This window comes from Pantherophis guttatus, chromosome 3, assembly GCF_059756535.1.
Source record: "Pantherophis guttatus breed Tessera chromosome 3, ASM5975653v1, whole genome shotgun sequence".
NCBI classification, from domain to species: Eukaryota; Metazoa; Chordata; class Lepidosauria; order Squamata; family Colubridae; genus Pantherophis; species Pantherophis guttatus.
The window spans coordinates 204796883-204821571 of NC_142065.1; the positions used below are offsets into that span (position 1 = coordinate 204796883).

The following is a 24689-nucleotide window of genomic DNA, read 5'->3' on the forward strand; positions in this document are numbered from 1 at the left end:
CGAGAACGGCATGGCGGCGCCAAGCTCGGCCTCGCTGGCGCGTCGCAGCCCGGTGACGTCAGGTCCGGGCGCTGGGGGCGAGAGGCGGGGCCGCGGGGGTCGACGGCGATGGGGCTCGCTGAGGAGGAAGAAGCGGGCGGACGGCGGCGGCGGCTTCGCGGCTGCTGACCCTCCGCGGGGAGCGAGCGGGGGGGGGCGGGAGGCCTGCGGTCCCGAAAGGGCTGGGAGCAGCGGCGGGTAAGGGCGGGCCTTGGCGGTGACAGGCCTCTTTCCCCAGTGGGGTCCAGGGCAAGGCCTGGCTGAGGTGAGGGGGGGGGGAGAGAAAGCGACCCTCAGCGGCCTCCTCCGCCGACCGTCTGCCTAGGCGGGCCTGGCCGCCTTGTGTAAGAGGCCCGAGACGGGGATGCCCCCTTGTCCCGTCTCGAAAATCCCCTGAGGCGGGCTGTGGAAGGCCTCGAGGTCGGAAGTGGGGCCGAGAAGGGCTGGGAGCCTCTCACGGTGGGGGGGGGCGCAGAACAGAATTCCCCCACCTTTAAAAATGGTAGTGATTTTTTCTGAGGGGCAGAAGCGTGAGGGACCTCGATCTCCGCCGGGGTGGCCGAATCCCCGTCGAAGGGTCTTTTAAAAAAGGACGTCGAGGCCTGAATAGGGGGACGAGCTCAGTAGGGTGGAGGGTTTGGGATGGGAGACCACGGAAAGATCCCGGGGAGATAGCTTGGATGTGGGGGGGAGTTAGAAATGCTGTTCCCAACTGTCAAGAAAGCTGCTTGGATGGCGCCTTTTATTTCCCCAAAAATCTGAGCACTTTAAGGATGGGGGGGGGTTTGGGGGGGATATCGGAGCCCCTTAGATGGGAGGGTGGATTTTGTGAGAGTTTTTGTTTTAAATAAAACTTAGAGGTAAGGCAAAATAGCGGGGGGGGGGGGAGGGATATTCCTGGAAGAAATCACCACCCTCCTTCACGTTTCGTGGTGCATAGACTGTAATTTCATACAGAATTGACATCTCAATTTCAAACACGGCATCTTAAAATCTTGTCAGATAAGCGAGGTTCCTCTTGCTTGTTAACCTCTAGTTATGTCAATTTTTTACAGTATGGAATAGATTAGTCTACAGGTATCCCTCGACTTACGACCACAAATTGAGCCCCAAATTTCTGCTGCTAAGCGAGACAGGTGTCAAGTGAATTTTGCCCCGTTTTACAACTTTTAGTCGGCATGGTTGTTGAGTGAATCATTGCAGTTTTTAAAGTTAGCGACACGGTTGTTAAGTGAGTCTGCCTTCCCCCTTGACTTTGCTTATCAGAAAGTTGATCGCATGACTTCAGGACACTGCAGCCGTCAGAAATAGGAGTCAGTTGTCAAGCATCTGCATTGTGATCATGCGGGGAAGCTGCAGTGGTTGTAGGTGTGAAAAAGGGACATAACTCACTTTTTTTCAGTATCGTAAGTTCGAACGGTCACTAAGTGAACCATTGCAAGTTGAGGACGACCTGTAGTCAGCCCATAGGGAAATCTCTTTGTCCTGGAGTATGTTGATGCTCTATTAAACTATAGCAACATCTGCTTCAATTTCATTATTGGCTCGATAAGACATATTCAATATAGGTGTAGTGATCAATTCATAATTGAAATGAACACAACAGAATTACTCCATAGATGAAAATCAACACAGGGAAACGAAGCAATAGCCTAGTTTTTAGATTGGCCAGAATCTGAGAATTCTCTGTACTGTATGTGTTAATCTGGGATAAATCCTGTTTGAATTCATAAGACTTGACAGAAATAGGCAGTCCTCCTTGTTTCGTATATCTAGACTAATGTTGTTTTCTTTAATCAACAGATAAACATATGAATATGGCACTGTGGTTGTACATGAACAATCATAAAGTTAGCAAGCAGTAATAGTTGAGCCACCATTCATTTTTACATGTTTTGGGTACTTATATTGCACCATAGTACAATTTTTGGTTTTATGTTAACATGCTATGAAAATGCAGTTATTGGATTTGATAACAAAAATCATTCGAAAGTTTTCTTTAATTCCAGGAATTTTTTTTCTCTTTCTTTGTGTAGCAAACAAGAAGGATAAATTGAAGATTATCAAAATGAGCAGAAAGCCTCCACATCGTCCCGGGATCACATTTGAAATTGGTGCTCGTCTAGAAGCCCTGGATTATCTACAAAAATGGTATGGAACCTGATTACAGCTGATCCTCAGTTTATGACCACATTTGAGGCCAAATTTTATGTTGCTAAGTTAAGAGACATTTGCAAAGTGAGTTCTGCCCCATTTTATGACCTCTCTTGCCACAGTTATTAAGTGAATCACTGCAGGTGTTAAGTTAGTCACACCGTTTTTATGTGAATCTGGCTTCCTCATTGACTTTGGTTGTCAGAGATTCACAAAAGATGATCACATGACCCCAGGACACTGCAACTGACATAAATACATGCCAGTTGCCAAGCCTCTGAATTTTGATCATGTGACCATAGGGATGCTGCAGTGGTTGTAAGTCTGGAAAACTATCATAAGTCACTTTTTTCAGTGCTGTTGTAACTTTGAACGGTTACTAAATGAACTGTTGTAAATCAAGGACTACCTGTATACTGCTGGCTTAGTAGAAGACTATAGGATGCATGATAGCTCCACGCCAGTACATTGAAATAGTTTCTAAAAATACTTAAAATGCTTAGCAGTTAAAAGACCTTGTCCAAAAAATAACTTTTTAAAATTAAGAAATATTACTTTGATACACAAAAAAGAGAAAAGAAAATAAAAAGAACAAAAAGAGAGTAGAAAAATACAAGAAACAGTAATATATTCCAAGTAAAGAATGTAGTGATTAAGGCATGAGGCTAGGAACCAGGCATCAGTGATTTCTAGTCCTGTCTTAAGTGTGAAAGCCATCAGGGTAACTTGGGGCCACTGACTCTCTCAGCCAAACTCATCTCTCAATTTTCGTTGTGGGGAAACTAGGAAGAGGAAGGTGTATTAGATATGTTTGCAACCTTGAGTTATTTATAAAAATAATAGAGGTGGGATTAAAAAGAAATAAAATAAAAATAAAGAATGTAAGTAAACTGAATTTTTAAACATGTTGTGAAACTTTGACTATGTGTAATAATAAAGCCTTTACTTCAAGAGATGAGTCAATTCATAAACAGAATATGAATTTACAAGATTATAAATCTTTATAACATTGAAAAATACCATTTATTGCTATGCCCCCATTCTTTACATTTACATCTTTAAATGATACCAGTGATTGTAATACTATATGAACAAATTTACAAAATTTAAATCAAAATATAGCAATAAACAGAGTAGCCTATATCAAATGAGTAATTTATTCCCTTCCCCATTGTATGCTTTCAACATAGTGAGCTGACATCCTCACTTTTTAAGCATTCTCCAGGGCATCCAGTTAATATTAAAATGTTTAGTTGAATATGTTATCTTATAATCATAAAAAGTGCACTTAATATTTTTAGGATTTTCTTTGTTTAATACATGATAATCCAATTCTTTGCTCTAGAGTTCTGGCAAATAGCTTCTGTCAGTTCTTTTTGAACTTCTTTTTGAAACAACATTTAACCAGGTAACTTGTGAATGGCTTTCATGGTTGAGACTGTCTAAGTCTCACTGAAAGAGATTTGAAACATTTTATTTAAAAAGGTATCGTTGTAGATCTCCAGCAGTACAGTTAATCCTCAATTTACAATCGGTTGAAGTTACAGCAGACCACACAAAAAAATTATAAGATGGATTTGGCCAAGCCCCTTCCGATCACCTGATAGTATTTTGGTTGCTCAGCAACTGGCTCACATTTATGGCCATTTGCAGGATCCCATAATCATGTGTCTTGATTTAAACCTTTTTTATTTTTTTGCAGGAAACTGGCATTTATTTCTTGTTTCTGGCAAAAAACGCCCTTTGGGGACAATGGGTTCCCTTAACGACTGCTGTGTTTGCTTTATAACCAATTTGTTTGCTTAATGACCTCTTTAAAGAGGTAGTAAAATTGGGCATGGTCATGTGATGGCCTGCTTAATGACTGCCATGACTTATGATCCTAATTCCAAGTTCAGTTACAGTCATAAATTGAGAACTGCTGTATTGAAATAAAGAACTCAGCATACATCATATACCACTTTCAACGTAACCAATTAGTGTGGAAGCTTTTCCTGTTTCTGTATGTAGACATAGACAGGCAGACAGAAGTAATCACACACACAAACACACATTCTGTAACAACAGTCGATTTTGTATTACATAATCAAGAATGAAATTTAAAAACATCGCTAACTTAATGAGTCAGAACCATATATGTTACTGTGGGTAGCCTTAACAGAACACACAATGTTCTCTGAATGGATCTTCTGTCCGATATAGGACCAGCCCCAATTCTTTTTACTTTTCAAAAAATAGTTAAAAACTGGCTTTTTCTCTAGGTGCTTGGGTTGTGTCAGAAGTCAGGGAGAGGCCTCTTGTGACTATTTTAATTATCCTGTTTCGTTTCCAATTTTAAGGACTGAGTATTATTTTAATGAAGTATGGCATGTGTTCTTAATGTTTATTTGTGTTATATTCTGCCTAGGGTCACATTCCTTGTGTTGGGTTTATAAATGCTTGAAATAAATAAATAGTTGCAAGTATTTCACTTGAAAGACTCGTAATATACCAGGTGTTTCATCTTGCTCCAATTAGCTGTGTTTTGTATGATTCAGTTGACTATTTTGCTTCAGAGGCACAGTGGGAATAAATTTCAGTTTTAAAGCTCTTATACTGTAATAGCTTTATATAATTTTGATGCAGGTGGTCTTGTGTTTATACTTAAAAGCTCTTTAAATTTTTTCCTCAGTTTTCCTTTTTTAAAAAAAATCTTGAACTTTGCACACTAAGATGGTCATCTTATGATTCCTAGACATCCACTGATTCACAGAATATCTTTTTATAAGGAGGGAAAAATCATTTATTTTGTAAAAATGGATCTTTACATAATGCCACATTTAAATACAATTTAGAGAATGGAATAGAATAGAATAAAATAGAATAGAATAACAGAACAGAACAGAACAGAACAGAACAAGAAACACAAACACCAACACCTTGGACATATTCTAGACCAAATCTGATTTGGATCAGGAAAAATATAGTCTCTTGTAAAGTATATAAAAGTCACCAATAGACACCCAAATTAAGAGATTCTTCTATCAAAATACACAATTTTCTTGTATTAAAAAAAAAAGGATGTTCAGAATTTAAATTAATTAATGATAATAAGTCTCTCTTTCCACTTGAAAGAATGCTTTTATATTCCCCAATCAGCATCAGTGCGCAAGAGACTTTTTTCTGCTCACTAATTAATAGAGCAAACGCTAATATTGTCGTTCAGCTTGGGAGTTATCCGAAGTTGTAATTCAGGATATTGCTGTAACAAAATGGAAGTCATTCGCTCTTAACACCTAATCAGCTATAGATGTACCTGTCTGATTACCTTTGAGCAAATTCAGATTTTATTGCAGTGGATATACTCCACCCCCGTGGATATTCCATTAATACAGGAAATACCTGTTTTACCCATTGTGGAGAAAATACTTTTTAAATATGGGATAAGGACATTTGATAGGCTTGCTAGCATAGAATTCCCCGCTAGGTATTTTCATGGGAAATTGTTGCCCTGCCAAGGAACTTTTGTTGCAGATTCTTGGATTGCAGTATTCCCTGGAATTAAAAAATCAAAGTATTCCATGCCATTTTTCCTTGCAAAATTTCTCCCATCAGGGATTTTGCAGGTAATGTAGAAACATCATGGCCTCCGTGCTTATTTATGGGATTGTTGCATTTTGGAAACAAAAGCATATAAAGTAGCTGCTTCCTTGCAGAGGCTTTAAAAAAAAAAAAGTTGCCGTCTAAACTTAGCAATTGTAAACTTTTGTCAGTTCTCATTCCAGCCACATTTGAGACATCTGTTAACTGTGCGGTACAGGCAGTCCTTGACTTATGACCCCAATTGGAACTAGAATTTTCATTGCTATGCAAGGCAGTTGTTAAGTGACCCATGTCTGATTTTATGAACTTTTAAACCACAATTTTGCCAATTCACTTGTTAAGTGAATCTCTGCCATTATTAAGTGAATCACATGGTCATTAAGTGAATGCTGCCCCCCCCACCCCCGCAATGATGGTTTCGGACCGTGAACTCTGAAACCATCATTAATATATGCTGGTTTCCAAACACCTGAATTTTGATTACATGATTCTGGGGGTGCTGCGATGCTCATAATAGCAATAGCACTTAGACTTTTATACCGCTTCACAGTGCTTTTACACTGTGTAAAAGGCTGAGTCAGCCTTGAGCCCGTGAAAATCGAACTGCTGGCAGTCAGCAGAATTAGTCTGCATTCTAAGCATTGCACCACCAGGGCTCATCATATAGGAATTGACATGTTTTCCTTGTTTTGTTTTGGTGACCTGTGGCCTGAAGCACCTATCATCCCCTTCCTGATTCCGATTCACTTATTCTAGCAATGTAAACAGAGTAGCATAATGAACCCCAAACATACCTTACTGATATCAGTCTTGGATTCAGTTTTCTGAAGATGATTAAGTTATCTGAATGGTCTTCATGTAGCAGTGGCAATAGCACTTAGATTTAGATACTGCTTCGTAGTGCTTTCCAGCCCTCTCTAAGCCGTTTGCAGAGTCAGCAACAGTCTGGGTCAGGGGTCAGCAACCTGCGGCTCTGGAGTCACATGCGGCTCTTTCACCCCTCTGCTGCGGCTCCCTGTCACTCAAAATAGGCATCACAACCGCCAATGTGCGACACCTGCCGGGAAGTGATTTATTGAGCTTTTCAACCCCCGGTAGGCCAACCATGGATAAATCCAAGAAAAGAAAAGTTTCAGAAGAAAACAGAATGTTTAATTCAACTACATATGCTAGTTTTGTGGCCGCTCAGGAAATAGTCAGGCACGGGAAGGGTTTTGTGGCTCCTGGTTGTTGTTTTTTTTCTGTGGGAAATGGGTCCAAATGGCTCTTTGAATGTTTAAGGTTGCAGACTTCTGATCTGGGTCCTCATTTTACCAACTTTGGAAGGATGGAAGGCTGAGTTAACCTTGAGCCAGTCAGGATTGAACTCCTGGCAGTCGGCAGAATTAGCCTGCCATACTGCATTCTAATCACTCTGCCACCACGGTTCTAAGGGCAAGGGCCAGTTGTAGGTCACTTTTTTTCAGTGCCATTGTAACTGCACAGTTGCTAAACGAATGGTTCTCACTTAAGGAATACCTGTATGATCAATACTACAAGAGGAGCTATGAGTCAGGCTCATCAGACTTATGAGTTCTGCCATACCTTTTCCTCTCCTTTGGATAAGTACTTCTTTGGAGGGTGTTTTACTACATTTTGAACATGTTTTCTAGGACTGAGTATTGATAACACCAGGAATGAGGAAGAATTGTTGATCATCTTTACTGTAAAGTTAAAATATGCCGCTGTGGCAGGGCTGGAGAAAAAAAAGCAAACGAAGGGGTTAAATAGCTTGTCTTGTTAAATAGCTTGTCTGGACAACCTGCTGAATGTGAATAATTTGGGTAAAAGTATTTCATTTTGTTAAAACTTATCTTGAATATGTTATTTTAAAATAACTGACCAGTACGTTTTTAAAGAGTATTTTTAATAGCTCCAGATAAAGCATCTTATATAATTAATATCCTTTCTCTATTGCTGTATCGATTTCACTGTTCTTCTTTTTACGTTTTAACCTTATAATAGGCAACAGTGCTTAGATTTGATGCCGACCTAATGCTTTCTTTGGCATGTTTGTGGCTCCAAATAGCTGTGGCTTTTATGGTCTTTGCCTTCCACAGTTTAGAAGTAAAATTTCATTTTAGAAAAATTAAAAGCACGGTAATTGTGAAGGAGATGGAACACCTAGGCAGGAGAAAGCAGCTACCCCTGGAATTTTTTGGATACTTTTATTATCTTCAATTTGTAAGATTGATCATAAAGAGAGTAGAGTGATAGTTCATAGCAATGGATGATCTGAAAGGGCGACTTAAAGCTGTCTGATAAGAGCCAGTTTATAAATTCTCACGCTCTGGTTTTCTTCCTTGATAAAAATATCTGATCCCTTTCATGATAATGTATCTTATTATCTCAAAAGTAATTTGCAGAAATGTTACAATGATTAAAAAACTAACCATTGCTCTATCGCTATGCCAAACTTAATCCTTTTCCATCTTCCCAGAGTCCTTGTGTGTGTGTGTGCGTGTGCACTCACCTTTGAAGTTAGCCTTGACTCCTGGCAACTGTCAGGACTAGTCCCTGCAGTTTTCTCTACAACACTGGTGTCAAACTCGCCACATCATGTTGCCATCATGTGATGTTTGCGACATTTTTTCCCCTTCGTGGAGCTGGGAGGGCGTGGCCTGCATGCGACGCATCCGGCCTGCGGACCACCAGTTTGACACCCTTGCTTTACAAGGTTTTCAGAAGTGGTTTGCCATTTTCTTCTCTTGAGTGCTGAAAGAGAGTGACGGACTAAAGGTCACCCAACTAGATCTGTGTCTAAGATGGGACTAGAATTTACAGTCTCCTAATTTTTAGCTTGGGGCCTTAATCAGTAGAACAGATTAGTTTTTCTCCAGCTTTCTGGCTCTAGATAAGACAGTATAGCAATGCTCTTGAATGTATAGCTAAAAGCTATGTTAAATTGAATATTTCAGATTTAATAAATAGAATCTCTGCCCGTATCTCGCTCTTTAAAAATAATGGAAATAGGAGAATGTTGGATTGGCTGTGCCATGATAATAATCCTAATAAGAAATTGGACTAAGTTATTGACAAGCCATAAACTGATAGGGAAAATAAAATGCAGCACTTATGGAAAAATGTGGATGTGAACATTTATTTTTTCTGATTATTTTGGAAAGAAAACAGCAGAACCTCACTAAATATTGAATCAGCTAACAAGTAAAATCAGAATGTATTCTCCCTCTCTCTCTCTTTCTCTCTCTGTGTGTGTATAAATATATATAAATATAAATATAAGACTCAAATCAAGCAAACTGGATGGCCACATAAGGAGCAGAGAATAATAAGCAACCCTATGGTGGCATGATAGTAACATTGGATCCTGAAGTGGTTCACACATGTTTAACATCAAATATTAAATATACTGGTTGTTGAAATGAAAGTACTATATTATATTACACTAACTATACTACACTATGCAAGTCTCTTAACATTAAGTTGAGCTTCTAAATAACCGTTCATATGACTATTTACCTTTGGCGAGATTTAATTTAATTAAATTAATTAAATTTATATGCCGCCCCTCTACGAAGACTCAGGGCGGCTCACAATACATTTTAAAAAATAATTAAAAAAACATTGAAAAATTAAAAACATTAAAAACTCATTCACGCCATTCATGGCCGGATCTCGCCAGATCACAAGAGCGAGATCAAGGGCCCCAGGCCTGCCGGAAAAGCCAGGTCTTCACTGCTTTTCGGAAGGCCAATAGGGTGGGGATGGTCCGGACCTCAGGAGGTAACTGGTTCCAGAGAGCTGGGGCCGCCACAGAGAAGGCCCTCCCCCGCGGGCCCACCAGCCGGCATTGTTTAGCTGATGGGACCCGGAGGAGACCAACTCTGTGGGATCTTACCGGTTGCTGGGAGCTATGCGGCAGAAGGCGGTCTCGATCAGCAATATAAAATATTTACACTGGACATTTCCCCCCCTAATTTATTAACTTAAGCATACAGTTTAGGAAATAGACTACGGTAGTTTTATTATGAATTAATACCTTCTGTTGATCAATCCTTGCACAAAAACCACAGCTTTCCCCCTTTGCATTCTTATCAGTGACTTCCACAGAGGATTCATGATAACACCTCTTGTTAGGTGCTGTGTCAATAAGATTTAGAGGTTGAATATTTTTACCTTTGGTGTTCACGTTATTAGCCAAGGAACTGATTAAAAACTCTTCAATTTTGAAAACAGTTAATGATAGGGGTGTTTGGAGTAAGAAATACCTGAGCTATTTCTGTATCTATGTGGCTTCAAGGAAAATAGCTAATCCATATCTTCTCAGTTGATAGAAGAACTAAGTGGGGGAGTCTTAATTTGGAGCAGCAACTAATACCCTGTTTTATATACTGATGCATTTCCCAGCTTTGAGTTTTCTGATTGGATTTGGATATATTTGAATTCTCCAGCTAGCAAAGCTATTATATGAATTTTTAATTCTTAAAGACAAGATGTTGGGAATAGCTAATATTCTGTGTTTTATTTGTTATTACACTATGATCTTGCACAGATCCATTCAAAAGTAAACCCCAGTTTGACCTACCCAGACCTGTGTGTGTGAGAGATCACCGTGCTTTGTTTTCGCTTCCAGTTAGTAGTTTATTTAAATTACAAATGCTTTTAACTGCTCATGGATTTTGGATACATGACCGAGTGTTTTGAACAAAGTCCTATGGAAAAGTTACAAGTTTGTAACTTTTGAATTATATATAATGAATAATTAAAAAAAATAATTTTAAGAAGAGACTAGGCAGTCACTTATCTGAAATGGTATAGGTTCTCCTGCTTAGCAGGGGACTGGACTAGAAGACCTCTAAGGTCCCTTCCAGCTCTATTCTATTCTAATTCTAATATGCACAAACGTGATACAGGTAGTCCTCCACTTACAGTTCACTTAGAAACTATTCCAAGTTTGCACTGAAAAAAAATGACTTCCGACTTGCTCTTTCACTTTTACACCATTTCAGTATCCCTGCGATCATGTCAGATTTGGGCACCTGGAAAACTGGTTTGTGTTATAATGGTTGCAGCATCCCAAGGTCATATAATTGCCATTTGCAACCTTCCAACAACCCAAGTCAACAGGGAAGCTGGATTCACTTAACAACCATATGAGCCTCTTAACAACTGAGTCACTTAATAACTATGGCCCAAAAAGGTCATGACACTGGGCACGACTCATTTCTCAGCTGCCTTGCTTAGCGACAGAAATTATGGTACTCAATTGTGGTCGTAAGTTGAGGACTACCTGTATGATCCCATCATACGAGGGTGCAGGAATTCAGGCTATTTCTGAGCTACTTAGAAACCATCCCTTCCTCCTCCTAGCCTTTTAATTCACAGTACTTCAGGATTCACATAAACGGATTCACAGTACTTCAGGATTCGCATAAACGCTCTCGGTGATTGGATAACCATTTGTCTGAAATGGTATAGGGTTTCCTGCTTAAGCAGGGGGTTGGACTATAAGACCTCCAAGGTCCCTTCCAACTCTGTTGTTCTATTCTATTGCAGAGAGGACGCCGTTGAACTATCGTTTTTCTGTTTGTCTTCCAAAGGTATCCTTCACGCATTGAGAAGATAGACTATGAGGAAGGAAAGATGCTTGTCCATTTTGAACGCTGGAGTCATCGTTACGATGAATGGATTTACTGGGATAGCAATCGATTGCGCCCGCTCGAGCGGCCTTCGCTGAGGAAAGAGGGCCTAAAAGATGACGAATTTATTGTAAGCGTTTCTCCAGTCCTTACGAATAATGGCTTTAAGTGGAAGTCACGGGCCATGATCGCAAGCACAAACGGTCGCCGAGAGCATAGAAAAATGAAACCCTTTAATCCCATACACAAATTGGGATCGGAATTTCTGTCGCTAAGAATGAGGTTGTTAAGTCAGGTGCCCATGACTTGACAATCTTTTTTGTCACAGTTGCTAAGCAAAATCACTCCAGTTAATCACATAGCATGCCTTAATGCAGGGCTCTCCAACCTTGGCAACTTTAAGCCTAGTGGACTTCAACTCCCAGAATTCCCCAGCCAGCTTTGCAAAATTCTGGGAGTTGAAGTCCGCCAGGCTTAAAGTTGCCAAGGTTGGAAACCCCTGACTTAATGAATCCAGCTTCCCTCATTGACTTCGCTTGTCGGGAGGTTGGCTGGGAAAGTCACCAATGGCGATCACATAACCCTGGGGATGCTGCAACCATTGTAAATACATGCTGGTTCCCAAGCAACTGAATTTTCACCACGTGACCATAGGGATGCTGTGATGGTTGTAAGTGCAAGGACCAGTTGTAAGTCACTTTTTCCCCCATGCCATTGTAACTTCAAACAGTCGCTAAACAAATGGTGGTAAGTTTGGGACTACCAGTAATATTTGGATAGTGGATTTTTTTTTTCTCCAAAGCTAGGCTTGAAGTTACTTATATTCCCTCACTTTGTTTTTTTACAACAGGATTTTAAACCAGGAGAAGAGGTTCTGGCTCGTTGGACAGATTGCCGATACTACCCTGCAAAAATTGAAGCAATTAACAAAGAAGGTTTGTATCAAGTAACAGATACAGATTAACAGAAGGGACCTTGTAGGTCATCTAGTCTAACCCCCTGCCCAAGCAGGAGACCCTACACCATTTTCTGACAGATGGCAGTCCAGTCTCTTCTTGAAAGCCTCCAGTGATGAAGCTCCCACAACTTCCGAAGGCAACTTGTTCCATTGGTTGATTGCTCTCACTGTCAGAAAATTTCTCCTTATTTCTAGGTTGAATCTCTCTTTGATCAGTTTCCATCCATTATTCCTTATTTTCCAAGGCACCTGGCTTTCAGGTGCCTTGGAAAATAGCTTGACCCCCTCCTCTCTATGGCAGCCCCTCAAATATTGGAACACTACTATCATGTCTTCCCTGGTCCTTCTCTTCACTAGACTAGCCATGCCCCAGTTCCTGTAACCGTTCATCATATGTTTTAGCCTCCAGTCCCCTAATCATCTTGGTTGCTCTTCTCTGCACTCTTTCTAGAGTCTCAACATCTTTTTTATAGTCAGGGAGATGAGCCCTTTCCAGCTGAAACACCAAGAATCCATTCAGTCTAGTGGCTTTTTGTAACAGCAATTAAGGTAGACTCCTCAGAGAAGCAGATGAGCTGGATACAAAGACAGCAGCTTTTCTCTATCCTTCCTTAGAAGTATATAAATAACAAAACTTCACTTAAATTGTTATGGCTTGATAGTTGTAGATAAACCTATTCTCAGATGTTTTTTGGCAACTGTCGTATTCACTCAACATTTCAAGGTTTTTCATTGCACAAATGGAGGGTTATGGTAGCTTAGTGATTAAGGTGTTGGGCTAGAGAGAGAAAGTCCCAAATTCTAGTCCATCTTCATTTATGGATGACTTTGGGCAGGTCATTTTTCCTAGTCCAGCACTGCTGTTGTAGGAATAGATTGGAGAAGAGACCACTACAAAAGCTGGAATATAAATCTAATAAATAAAATGTAGGTATCGAGAGCTTATTTTGTACCTAGCACAAAATTAAGTACAAAAACAAAAATTTGGTACTTAGGGGGGTGACATGATAGTCCTTTCCAATACTTGAAGGGCTGTCACAGGAAAGAGAGTGTCAATTTGTTCTCCAAAGTACCTGAGGGCAGGACAAGAAGAAATGGGTGGAAGCTCATGAGAGCGTGATCCAACTTGGAAGTAAGAAGGGATTTCTCATCAGCAAAAATGATTAATCGGGGACAGCTTGCCTCCTGGATTTATGGCTGTTCCATTGCTTTAGGTTTTCAAGAAAAGATTGGATGTCCATTTGTCTGGGATGATATAAGGACTTCTGCCTTGGGAAGGAATGGAAGACCTAAAAAATCCTTTCCATCCCTATGATATGGCATACAATTAAAAGTCCTTTTATTTTGGAAGTGAAGGACCATGCTTGTATTCCAGTGTGTTGGAGAGTGGAATACATTTCTAGCTAATACTTTTAGGAAACCGACTCTTCTTCCCAAATAGTTACAGCAGTGAAATGTGTACTGTACGTAAGTCCCAAATCCAGTTGTTAAATCAATTTCAAGGGTGCTCTTGAAATGTTTTTATATGAACTAAACTGCAAGTAATATGTGGAACTCCATTGTGCAGTTCATTTTAAAATGGTTTTAAAGCTGTATCCTAGAAATATTGAAAGTCAAGTGCTGAATTTAACTCTCGAAAAATATACACACAGTTCTGCTATCAAAGCCTAAGGGACAGTGTAATTTAGTCAGGATGAGACTCTGAAGCCAAAAGTCATCAGTTCGAACATTATATGTGTAGACTCAATTAGTCAAACAACAGTTAACTTAGGTTAATCTCGTTGCAGTATGGAACACAATAAAAATGTGTATGAAATAGCTTTTTTTAAAAGGCAATATTGCCATCATTTGATTACTGCATTCCGCTTTTTATTAGGTTACCCTTAAAAATGCCTTGAAGTTGCCATTTGTGCAAAACCACTGTATAGCTTAAGATCTGCACGGGTTTGCCGGCTGCTTACCAAGTGCCATTTAAGGCGTTGGTATTAATTTGCAAAACCTTAAATGGTTTATGATCTGAGCTTCTCCCAGCATGACTGTCTCCATCTGATAAGATTTTTATGCAAAGCCCAATATACACCTGAATAAGAATTTTGGCTCACAGTCTAGAAACCTCTTCAATATGCATTTTTAATGACAGGTTTATCATTGTAGGTATTAGTATCACCTTCCTTTTATATCCGTTATATCCGTTCTGTTTCTATTATATTTTATGTGTTAGGTATCTTGAGTAGTCAGTCCCTAAGGCAGAAGATATGAGTAAATCAAATAAATAACAAGTTAGAAGCTTTAACATAAGTGCCTCGCTCGAGCATTTAGGTAGCTTAAAACAAGCAGAAGTTTTTCAATGCGCTGATTGAGCTTTTTGATCATTTATTCCCTTAAAAATGAATTCTGTGTATGTTAAACTGTGTGTAACATTACTTTGAAAAAAATGCAGTTTTAAAATTGATATTTATTTAAATTTAGATTTTTTAAAATCCTGCCTTTATTATTTTTATGAATAACTCAAGGTGACAAACATACCTAATACTTCTTCCTCCCGTTTTCCCCACAACAAGCATCCTGTGAGATGAGTTGGGCTGAGAGAGAATAGCTGACCCAGAATCACCAGCCAGACTTTCATACCTAAAGTGGGACTAAGATTAAATGTCTCCTGGTGATTGGCCCAAAGTCACCCTCTCAGCTTTTATACCTAACACGGGACTAGAATTCACAGTTTCCTGCTTTCTAGCCTGGTGGCTTAACCACTAGTCCAAAGCAGCTCTCAATATATATTCCCTATACCTCTCAAAATGTTGCATAAATTTGGAAGAAATTTGACATGAAATGACATGAAATACCTGAGCTGATATGCAGGTGTGTGTATGCCATTTGTAGAACTAAAGCATCATTTAAATAAGTAAATATAACTTTCTCTTTCTGGTGGTGGTATCCTAGGAACCTTCACTGTACAGTTTTATGATGGAGTGATTCGGTGTCTCAAAAGAATACATATCAAATCCATGCCAGAGGATGCCAAAGGGCAGGTAAGCAAAGTTCCAATTAGTTTCTATGTTAAGTTACATCTCGTAATTCCTCGTTAATTTAATTCATCTGCATTCCAGTTTGTGTTACATAATTCACATCCACCGACTCAATCATTAAGACTGAGGGCTCAATCAGATACACTTTAATAAGAGTACACGGTAGTCAGCACCACTCCTCTCTGCTCTTGTTTGTTTCCCCGAAGAAAAAAAGATAGAAAACTCAAAACCAAGACATTATGGGCTAGCAGAAGGAGGAGGAGGATTCATTATTTAATCTTTGGCTTTTCCTATGCCTTCCATGTTAGATCTAGGCTCTTAATTTTTAATTATTGCTAAAAGGCTCTCTGTATAAGCAAAGTGTGGTGAAGTGTTGTCATTATTTAAAGGCAATGACTGTTGGGCAAATCTGGATTGTAACTGTGGACAGGCCACTCTTTTCATGCAGTTTTAGTCCAGGAGTCAGCTTTTTTTGGCGGCTGGGATGGGCGCAGGAGGTCTGCATTTACAGCTTATTTAAACCATTGTGGATGTGATACTGCCGAGACATGTTTGTGGACTTGGCAAAGTATTTATTGAATGTCTTTGCTTTTTAAAACTACTTGATCAAAGCTGGATATTAGGCAAAAAATACTGAGAGAGTAGTTTTACAGTGGAAAATATTATTAGGGGAGCTCCTTAATAATCAAGGTTTTCCAGTTTGTGTTGGACATCTACCTGGCACAGATACTTTTCTTCAGGTTTCTGCACATGTGATGACTCCTTCCAGTTCCGTGGTTTTGGAAATTATTTTGAGTCTTTTTTGGCTTTACAGTATACTTTGGGATGTTTGATTTCAGATTGACGGGAAAATATGCAGCTATTTTTCAGCAATTACGGTTGCGGAAGAAGCTTCTGAGGCCACAGAAAAGGGATTTCAGAGTTACGTGTGGCCTTTTAGGAGACAAGTAGGCAGACCTGGGGGTGGAGTTAAACATGTCATCAGCTTAGAGTCCTTACATTGCCACAAACAATCCAAGTCCAGCCCTCCCTTGAATTCCTTTGACTCTTATCCAGCACCAGTTCTGTGCTGACTATTTATTATTTATATCTTGCCTTTATTATTTTTACAAAAAAAGGCAGCGAACATACCCAACACACTTTTCTTCTATTTTCCCCACAACTGCCCTGTCAGCTGACGTGGGCTGAGAGAGAGTGACTGGCTCAAGGTACCCAGCTGGCTTTTATGGCTAAAGTGGGACTAGAACTCACAGTCTCCTGTTTTCCAGCCTTAACTTCTAGACCAAACTGGCTCTCTAGGTCAGGGTTTCCCAAACTTGGGAACTTCAAGATGTATGGACTTCAACTCCCAAAATCCCACAGCCAGCCATGCTGGATGGGGAATTCTGGGAGTTGAAGTCCACACTTCTTAAAGTTCCCAAGTTTTTGGGAAATACTGCTCTAGGTGACCAGATTCTTGAGTATAACTCTTCTATGTTGCAATCTAATGGATGGTCCTGATTCTTTGTGCCTAATAGGCCCACATTCTCGGGCTGTTCCCATTGAATGAAAAGATTGTTCAAAGTCAGGCTAGGGAAGAGCTGTCCTTAGAAGCTCTCTGTTGCCAGTCCAGTAATCCACTAAGCCACATGATAGCAATAGCACTTAGACCGTTTCACAGTGCTTTTCAACTCTCTTTAAGCAGTTTTCAGAGTCAGCATATTGCCACTAATAATCTGGGTCCTCATTTTACAGACCTCGGAAGGCTGGAAGGCTGAGTCAGCTTTGAGATGGTGAGGATCGAACTCCTAGCAGTGAGTTCAGTTAGCAGTAGCAATAGCACTTAGACTTATATACCGCTTTACAGTGCTTTACAGCCCTCTCTAAGCGGTTTGCAGAGTCAGCCTATCGCCCCCAACAATCTGGCTCCTCATTTTACTGACCTCGGAAGGATGGAAGGCTGAATCAGCCTTGAGATGGTCAAGATCGTACTCCAGGCTGTGGGAAGAGTATTGCCTGCAACACTTGCTCTTTAACCACGGTGCCACCAAGACATAATAAACTGACTTTGCTACACAACTGGCACCAGACTGCTCCCTGTGAGTCACCTACAGAAGTGGCACCAGTTCAGTCCCTTAATAGCAATAGCACTTATATACCGCTTCACAGTGCTTTACAGCCCTCTCTTAAGCGGTTTACAGAGTCAGCATATCGTCCCCAACAATCTGGGTCCTCATTTTACCAACCTCAGAAGGATGGAAGGATGAGTCAACCTTGAGCCTGGTGAGAATCGAACTGCTGGCAATCTGCAGAGTCAGCCTGCAATACTGCGCCACCACAGCTCTTATGAATGGTCTGATGCTGTAGAAGTCCTCTCCAGTGGAGCACTTGAGGCGGGGGGGGGGGGGACCTGCTATCCTAAGCTATTGATAATATTGATAATATCCTTATGGCAATTTTCACCCTTTGATTAATGGTCATTATGCAAACAATGTAAATCACCATAGATGTCATAACATTAACAAAACTTCTAACTGCTTCATTCAGATGATTTTGGATGCACTGGATTTAACCACTGTTTCCTAAGGATGTTCAGATGGGAATTTCCATCTGATGTCCATTACATTAACTCTATTAAAGCAAGGCTTTGCAGTACTTTCATATTCAGGTTCTCCCTTCAGAGACTCCATTCTAAGTAGACTTAAGAAACGAATATCTAGCTTTAACGTGGCTTATGTAGTTTTTGCTTAAAATGATTTGTGAATCTAAGTGACAAATAGGAAAACAAACCAGGGTTTAACGTAATGTGCAATTATCTGGCCATTGTAGAAACTTGGCTTACAAAGTAGACATTTCGTTTGTTAAATTGTGCAAGGTGTAAATACAAGGCAGTCCTCAACTTATGACCACAATTGAGCCCAACATTTCTGTTGGCTAAGCACAAAACATTTGTTAAGTGCATTTGCTCCATTTTACGACCTTTCTTGCCACAGTTGTTAAGCAAATCACTGCAGTTGTTAAATTAGTCAAATTGTTGTTACGTGACTCTGGCTTCCCCCCCTCCCCCCTTTGACTTTGCTTGTGAGAAAGTCGCAAAAGGGGAATCACGTGACCCCTGGGACACTGCAGGAGTCATAAATATGAATCAATTGCCAAGCATCAGAATTTTGATCACATGACCATGGGGGATGCTGCAACGGTCGTAAGTCTGAAAACTTCTCGTAAGTTGTTTTCTTCAGTGCCATTGTAACTTTTAACGGTCACTAGGCAAACTGTTATAAGTCAAGGACTGCCTGTAGTGTAGCTGATGTTAGCAATAGTAGTTCCTTATTTTCAAGACCGTGCTTAACTACGTTCAAGGGGATGGGAAGTCTTAAGAGTTTAATAAGTTCTTGACTTACGACTGGTCGCTTAGCAACCTGTTGAAGTTATGTTGGATCTCCCTATAAGTGTAAAGCCTGGTTCCAAAGTATTGACCCCATCCCCTATGGTGTCACATGACCTCATGACAGGCACTTGGCGAATGTCCCACTGTCACATGGCAGTTTTGTTGAAAAACCAGCATCTACTTCTGGTTTTCAGCAAGCCTGATTCATAGCAAACCATTGGTTAACCACCGCGGTGTTCAATTTAGAACCGCCATAAAAACGGTCGTAAAATCGGGTCAGCCACTTGGGCGACCCAGTTTGCTACCATCACAACTTCACAACCGTGATGGCCAAGCTCCATCAAGGTCGTAAGCCGAGGACTACATATCCTGTTTCCCCCAAAATAAGACCTCCCCTGATAATAAGCCCAACCGGGCTTTTGAGCGCATGGCAATAAGGCCAAGCGCTTATTTCAGGGTTCAAAAAAAAAAATATAAAACAGGGTCTTCTTTTCGGGGAAACACGGCAGATAACGTTTTTAAATGGAAAACTTGCTATTGTTGATTTACATGGTGTGTGATACTAATTTTCTTAGAAACGTTTCTGAGAAACTTCTTCGTAGGTTTTGAGGTTACTTGTGGCTCCTGATTTTTCAAATGTACTCATGTCTTCTATAAAAAACAGAGAGAGAAATGTCTTCCTGCTATATCAGCGGCCCCCAACCTTTTGGACACCAGGGACCGGTTCCGTGGAGGGAAGTTTTTCTGCGGACCGGTGGGGGCGTGGTTTCGCGTGCTGCCTGCATCCTGCGGATGGGGCTTTGCTTGTTTGCGGGGCCTGGTTTCTGACATGCCACGGACCAGTGCTGGTCCACCATCCGGGGGTTGGGGATCCCTGTACTCCATGATAAGCCTTTGCATGTAGCAGAGAAGAAATCTCCAGGAGTCTTTCAGAGTTGGTAGGTTTAGCACATGCTTTTTAAAAGAAAACACCTGAAGGCTTGGTACCATGTTTCCCCGAAAAATAAGACCCTGTCTTATATTTTTTTGAACCCTGAAATAAGCGCTTGGCCTTATTTTCAGGGAGGTCTTATTATTATGGGGCGCATGGAGCAAGATGGGGCTTCTCTTGCCGTCTTACCTGATTTCCAGCTCTGTCTCTCTAACCCTAACCAAATGATGGGGACCGGCTGCACATGCGGTTAAATATTTTCGGGGAGGGCTTATTTTCAGGGGACGGCTTATTTTCGGGGAAACACGTTACTTCCAGCTGTATTTCTTTGCAGAGTTTTTTGTGTTCTTAAGATTTAAGGCATGGTGTCGTATGAATGCTGAAATGAACTCTAATTTCCACAAGATTATTTTAAACTCTGCCGAGAGATAAGGTACAGCTATTTACCCTGAAAAATATTCATAGAGTAGAGTAGAGTAGAATAGAGTAGGGGATGGGATGGGATGGGATAGTATTAGAATTAGATATTAGAATTAGAATTGGAATTAGAATTTTCTTTATTAGCCAAGTGTGATTGGACATGCAAGGGATTTGTCTCCAGTACATAATTTTTAGAATTTTTCTTGGTTTCTCACAATATTGTTCAACTACTCCTGTTTGAGAATCCGCCTCCAAATCTTTAAATTTATTTTTAGCAAGATACTATGATTTTCAGAATGTTGTAAGGTTTATTTAGGTTCTTTGGATGAATTCCTGGGATAAAATTCATGAACTGAAGAGTTCTATCGGTGCTCTGTGCATTTGGGTTTCTCTGGGCGCACAACGTTCCTTCTTCAATCCATGCCCAGCGGATGATAATAAATGCCTTGGATTCAGGGAAACAAGTCCTAAAGAAGTCTAAAGCGGTGGTCGCAAATCATGGATCCAAAAGAACCATGGCTGCCTGCTTAAGGAAAGATGCACGAGGAGGGAACCTTTGGGGCTGCTGCCACTGACCAGGTCAGGGGTCAGAGAAGCAGCGTCCCAGGCTTATGGCTTCATTGCTTGAGGACCTTTTAAAATCTGTTGCTGGTTTGGAGATAACAGGAGAACATTCGATGGACTTCACTGATATACTGTCCAGCTGGAAATACAGGTAGTCCTCGACTTACGACCACAAGTGAGCCCAACATTTCTGTTGTAAAGTGTCTGTGGAGATCCTCCGTCATCCAGGTCATGGTTGTCCCAAAGGTGCTTTTTCAAGAGGCAACTGTACTTCCTTGGTTTTTTTCCTCAAAGACACATTTGCTTCAGCTCTGTTGTAAAGTGAGACATTTGTTAAGTGAGTTTTGCCCCATCTTACGACCTTTCTTGGCCACGGTGCTTAGGTTGAATCACTGCAGTTATTAAGTTAGTAACACGGTTGTTAAGCGAATCCGGCTTTCCCGTTGACTTCGTGGGCCAGAAGGTCACAACATGATCCCCGCTCCAGACACTGCAACGGTCATAAATATGAGTCCCTTTGCCGAGTCAAAAGTCTAACTTTTGATCACATGACCATGGGGGTGCGGCAATGGTCTTACGTGTGAAAAGCGGTCATAAGTCACTTTTTTCAGTGCCATTGTAACTGTGATCAGTCACTAAACGAACTGTTGTAAATCGAGGACTACCGGTAAGCTCTTAGCCTGGTTAGATGTATAAAAGGAAGAGCAGCAACAACAAAAAATAGTCAAAATAAAGCTGATCTAAAAGTAACTTTTTGAAAGAAATTCAAACCCATTAAGATGTGAAATAAAGGAAGATCGCTTCCCTAGGAGGAATATTATAGTTATTTTTACTCCCTTAGTAGCCATCATTTTGGCCAGAGGTTCTCAGAGAAGATCCTCTGTTAGCCCAGAGGGCATGAATTTACGATTCTAAAAATGGCTTAGAAGCTCAGGTAAACTATTTTCTTGATGATAATGCAGTTAACAATAACACAGTTTTGCAATCTTCCAAGCACGTCACCGTTTAAAATATGAAATGAGTTGCTTAGTTGTAAGATAGTGAAGTCCTTTTTTTTTTTTTTTTTGATGATTGAGGATGAACCAGGATGGCATGCTTGCCTGAGTTGTCGGCTGGGAAAGAAAGTGAAAAAAGGGTTACTCGCACTTGATAAACAAATTTTAAAAAAGGTTGATATAATGTGTAATGTAATCATCATCATAATGTTTTAACGACCCCGTAATCCCTTGCGGGGTGGAGTCTGGGCAGTTGAATGGAGCTAGCAGAGTGTTTAATGGCCAGATGCCCTTCCTGTCGCCAAGGCGGAGTTTTGTCCAGCAGAGATATTCTCAGCGTGCCCAGAGAGAGAAATATCTGCCTCTACCTAGGATCAAACTCACAGCCTCCTGATTGTGAGGCGAGAGCTCCACCTCTAGGCCACCTCACCACTCACCATGTATAATGCAATGTAAGGGAAAAAACGTATAATGCATTATAATGTACGGAAAAACCATAGTGATTCAGGAAACAGTATCTAGAACAGTATCTAGAAACACATTTTCTGAATAGTTTTTATCCCAGAGCTATAATTGCACTCAACAATGAACTAAAGGGCCACCATCAGTGAGATGTTGGACAGCATTACTTGGTCTGTTGTGTGGATGTTTGGGTGGTTTAGGGGTGGGGAATTTGTGGTGGGTGGGAGTGTGTTTGGGGATTGTTATGTGTGTTGGACCTGGTCTTTGGGTGTTAAGTGAATTTCGTTGTATGGGTATACTGTGTATACACGTACAATGACAATAAAGTTATTTATTTATTTATTTATTAAATGGGCCGCTTAACCTGAAAAATCCCACATAAGACTTTCTATTCTACAATATAATACAGGCAGTCCTTGCATTACAATAGTTCATTTAGTGACCATTCAAAATTACAGCGGCACTGTAAAAAGTGACTTAAGACTATTTTTTTTACGCTAGTGACCGACAGTTGCAGCATCCCCATAGTCACATGATCAAAATTCAAATGCATCCGACTCATATTTATGACGGTTGCAGTGTCCCGGGGTCATGTGATCACCTTTTGCGACCTTCTGGCAAGCAAAGCCAATGGGAAAGCCAGATTCACTTAACAACCATTTTGCTAACTTAATAACTGCAGTGATTCGCTTAACAACTGTGGCAAGAAAGGTCGTAAAATGGGACAAAATTCACTTAACTGTCTTGCTTAGCAACGGAAATTTTGGACTCAATTGTGGTCACAGGTCGAGGACTTCCTGTAGAGTGAAATATGAATGTAAAAATGCTTATTCATATACTTGAAAAGGATATATGGGACATTTTATAGGCTCTCTAAAATAACAAAATATTTAATATTTGCAAAATTATAGAAATAAGACTACAAAGTTTGTCATTTAGCAACTGTTAATGCTGCAAAGAAACTACTTGTTGCTTTTATCTCTGAATTTTAGCCTGAACATAATGTTGAGTTAGATTTTTCAGAAGAAATAAATATTTTTTTCATTTAGATGGAATATGCTAATTAACTGTCAAATATACTTTTGCCACTACTAGATACATTTCTATCCTGCAGAATATGGTGAGTGGTATAGAAATTTATTTTCGAAACATACTTAGTGTATGTGTGTGCATGTGCACATGGGATTGTTTAATCTTTACAACGCATGCTTATTTAATGTAGGTTTTTTAAAAAAAAAAAATCTGTAGATATTCTTATTTGAGCTCCTGAGATATCAGGCAGTTTATAGTGTTGTGTAATGAATACAGATTACGCACAAATCAGCGTAAAAAAATAAGATACCAATACTTATCTCCTTTATCTTAGACGTTATAGCAGGTTCCATAATTTGTAGTGACGAGCAGTTGTTTTATATGTGTCTGCTTTCTAGCCTTGAGGTAGTCTTTATTTATTAAACTTGGCTGACTAAATCTTGACTGTAAGCAGAGACAAGATGGCACCAACGTGATTTTGGCCGCAATAGTTTTGCAGCTCTCAGGTGGTTGTTCCCTAAAACGGTTGCGTTTGGGAGGGCAAGAAATTGCGGAAGGCTGGTGGAATGGCGTCATCCAACTGAGCGGCATGTGGTGATAACTTGTCTTTTTGTTTCCATGTTTGTGTTTTATCTTCGATACGATTAGGCGCGCGAGAGGCAACAGATAGCACCGGAGCTGAGATTAGTGACGGATAACGAGCCACGTGAAGTGAGTTTTGTGGGATTGTTGGAAGGAGAGGGAGGGTTCTTGGCACACAGGAAGCGGAAGCTGAGGAGAAAAACCCACGAAAATCTGATGTGGCCAAGACCAGCTGAAGAGGTGTGACAATAGGTGGAAGAGCTCTGAGAGAGAGGGGCAGAACTGTGGTAGAGCCGTGGAAGGTGAGAGCATCAGCCCGTCAGAGTGAATAATGCTTCAGGTGGGCTGTCCGTAGAGTGGACAACGGTCTCGTCTGAACATGAGCAGTTTATACAGGTAGTCCTTGACTTACGACCACAATTGAGCCCCAAAATTTCTTGTCACTAAGCGAGACAGCTGTTGAGTGAGCTTTTGCTCCATTTTACGACATTTCTTGCCGCGGTTGTTAAGTGAATCGCTGCAGTTGTTAAGTTAGTAACGCAGTTTGCTAAGCGAATCTGGCTTCCCCTTCTGACTTGTCAGAAGGTCACATAAGTTGATCATGTGACCCTGGGACATTGCAACCATCAAAAATATGAATAGCACTTTAGTCTTATATACCGCTTTATAGTGCTTTTATAGCCCTCACTAAGCGGTTTTACAGAGTCAGCCTATTGCCCCCAACAATCTGGGTCCACATTTTACCCACCTCGGAAGGATGGAAGGCTGAGTCAACCTTGAGCCTGGTGGGATTTGAACTGCCAAATTGCAGGCAGCCGATAGTCAGCAGAAGTGGCCTGCAGTGTACAGTACTCTAACCACTGCCCCACCGAATCAGTTGCCAAACCTCTGACTTTTGATCACATGACCATGGGTAATCACAACTGTGAAAAAAATGG

At 40.6% G+C, this 24689-nt stretch overlaps 1 protein-coding gene across 11 annotated transcripts in view; it reads left to right on the plus strand.

The window, feature by feature from the left end:
* The first annotated feature begins 44 nt into the window (after positions 1 to 44).
* The window catches only part of PHF20L1 (PHD finger protein 20 like 1), a 63272-nt gene continuing 38627 nt past the window's right edge, over positions 45 to 24689 (plus strand). For 2 of the 11 annotated variants that reach the window (XM_034434815.3, XM_087890903.1), the window contains exons 1-5: positions 52 to 237; positions 2076 to 2190; positions 11376 to 11544; positions 12265 to 12349; positions 15313 to 15401. In XM_034434815.3, the coding sequence (XP_034290706.1) occupies positions 2108 to 2190; positions 11376 to 11544; positions 12265 to 12349; positions 15313 to 15401 (426 nt within the window). In that variant the 5' untranslated portion in view covers positions 52 to 237; positions 2076 to 2107. Of the gene's footprint in view, positions 460 to 2075; positions 2191 to 11375; positions 11545 to 12264; positions 12350 to 15312; positions 15402 to 23817; positions 23881 to 24689 lie in introns of all 11 variants that reach the window. The other 9 variants (XM_034434814.3, XM_034434817.3, XM_087890900.1 and 6 more) reach the window with 9 other exon arrangements.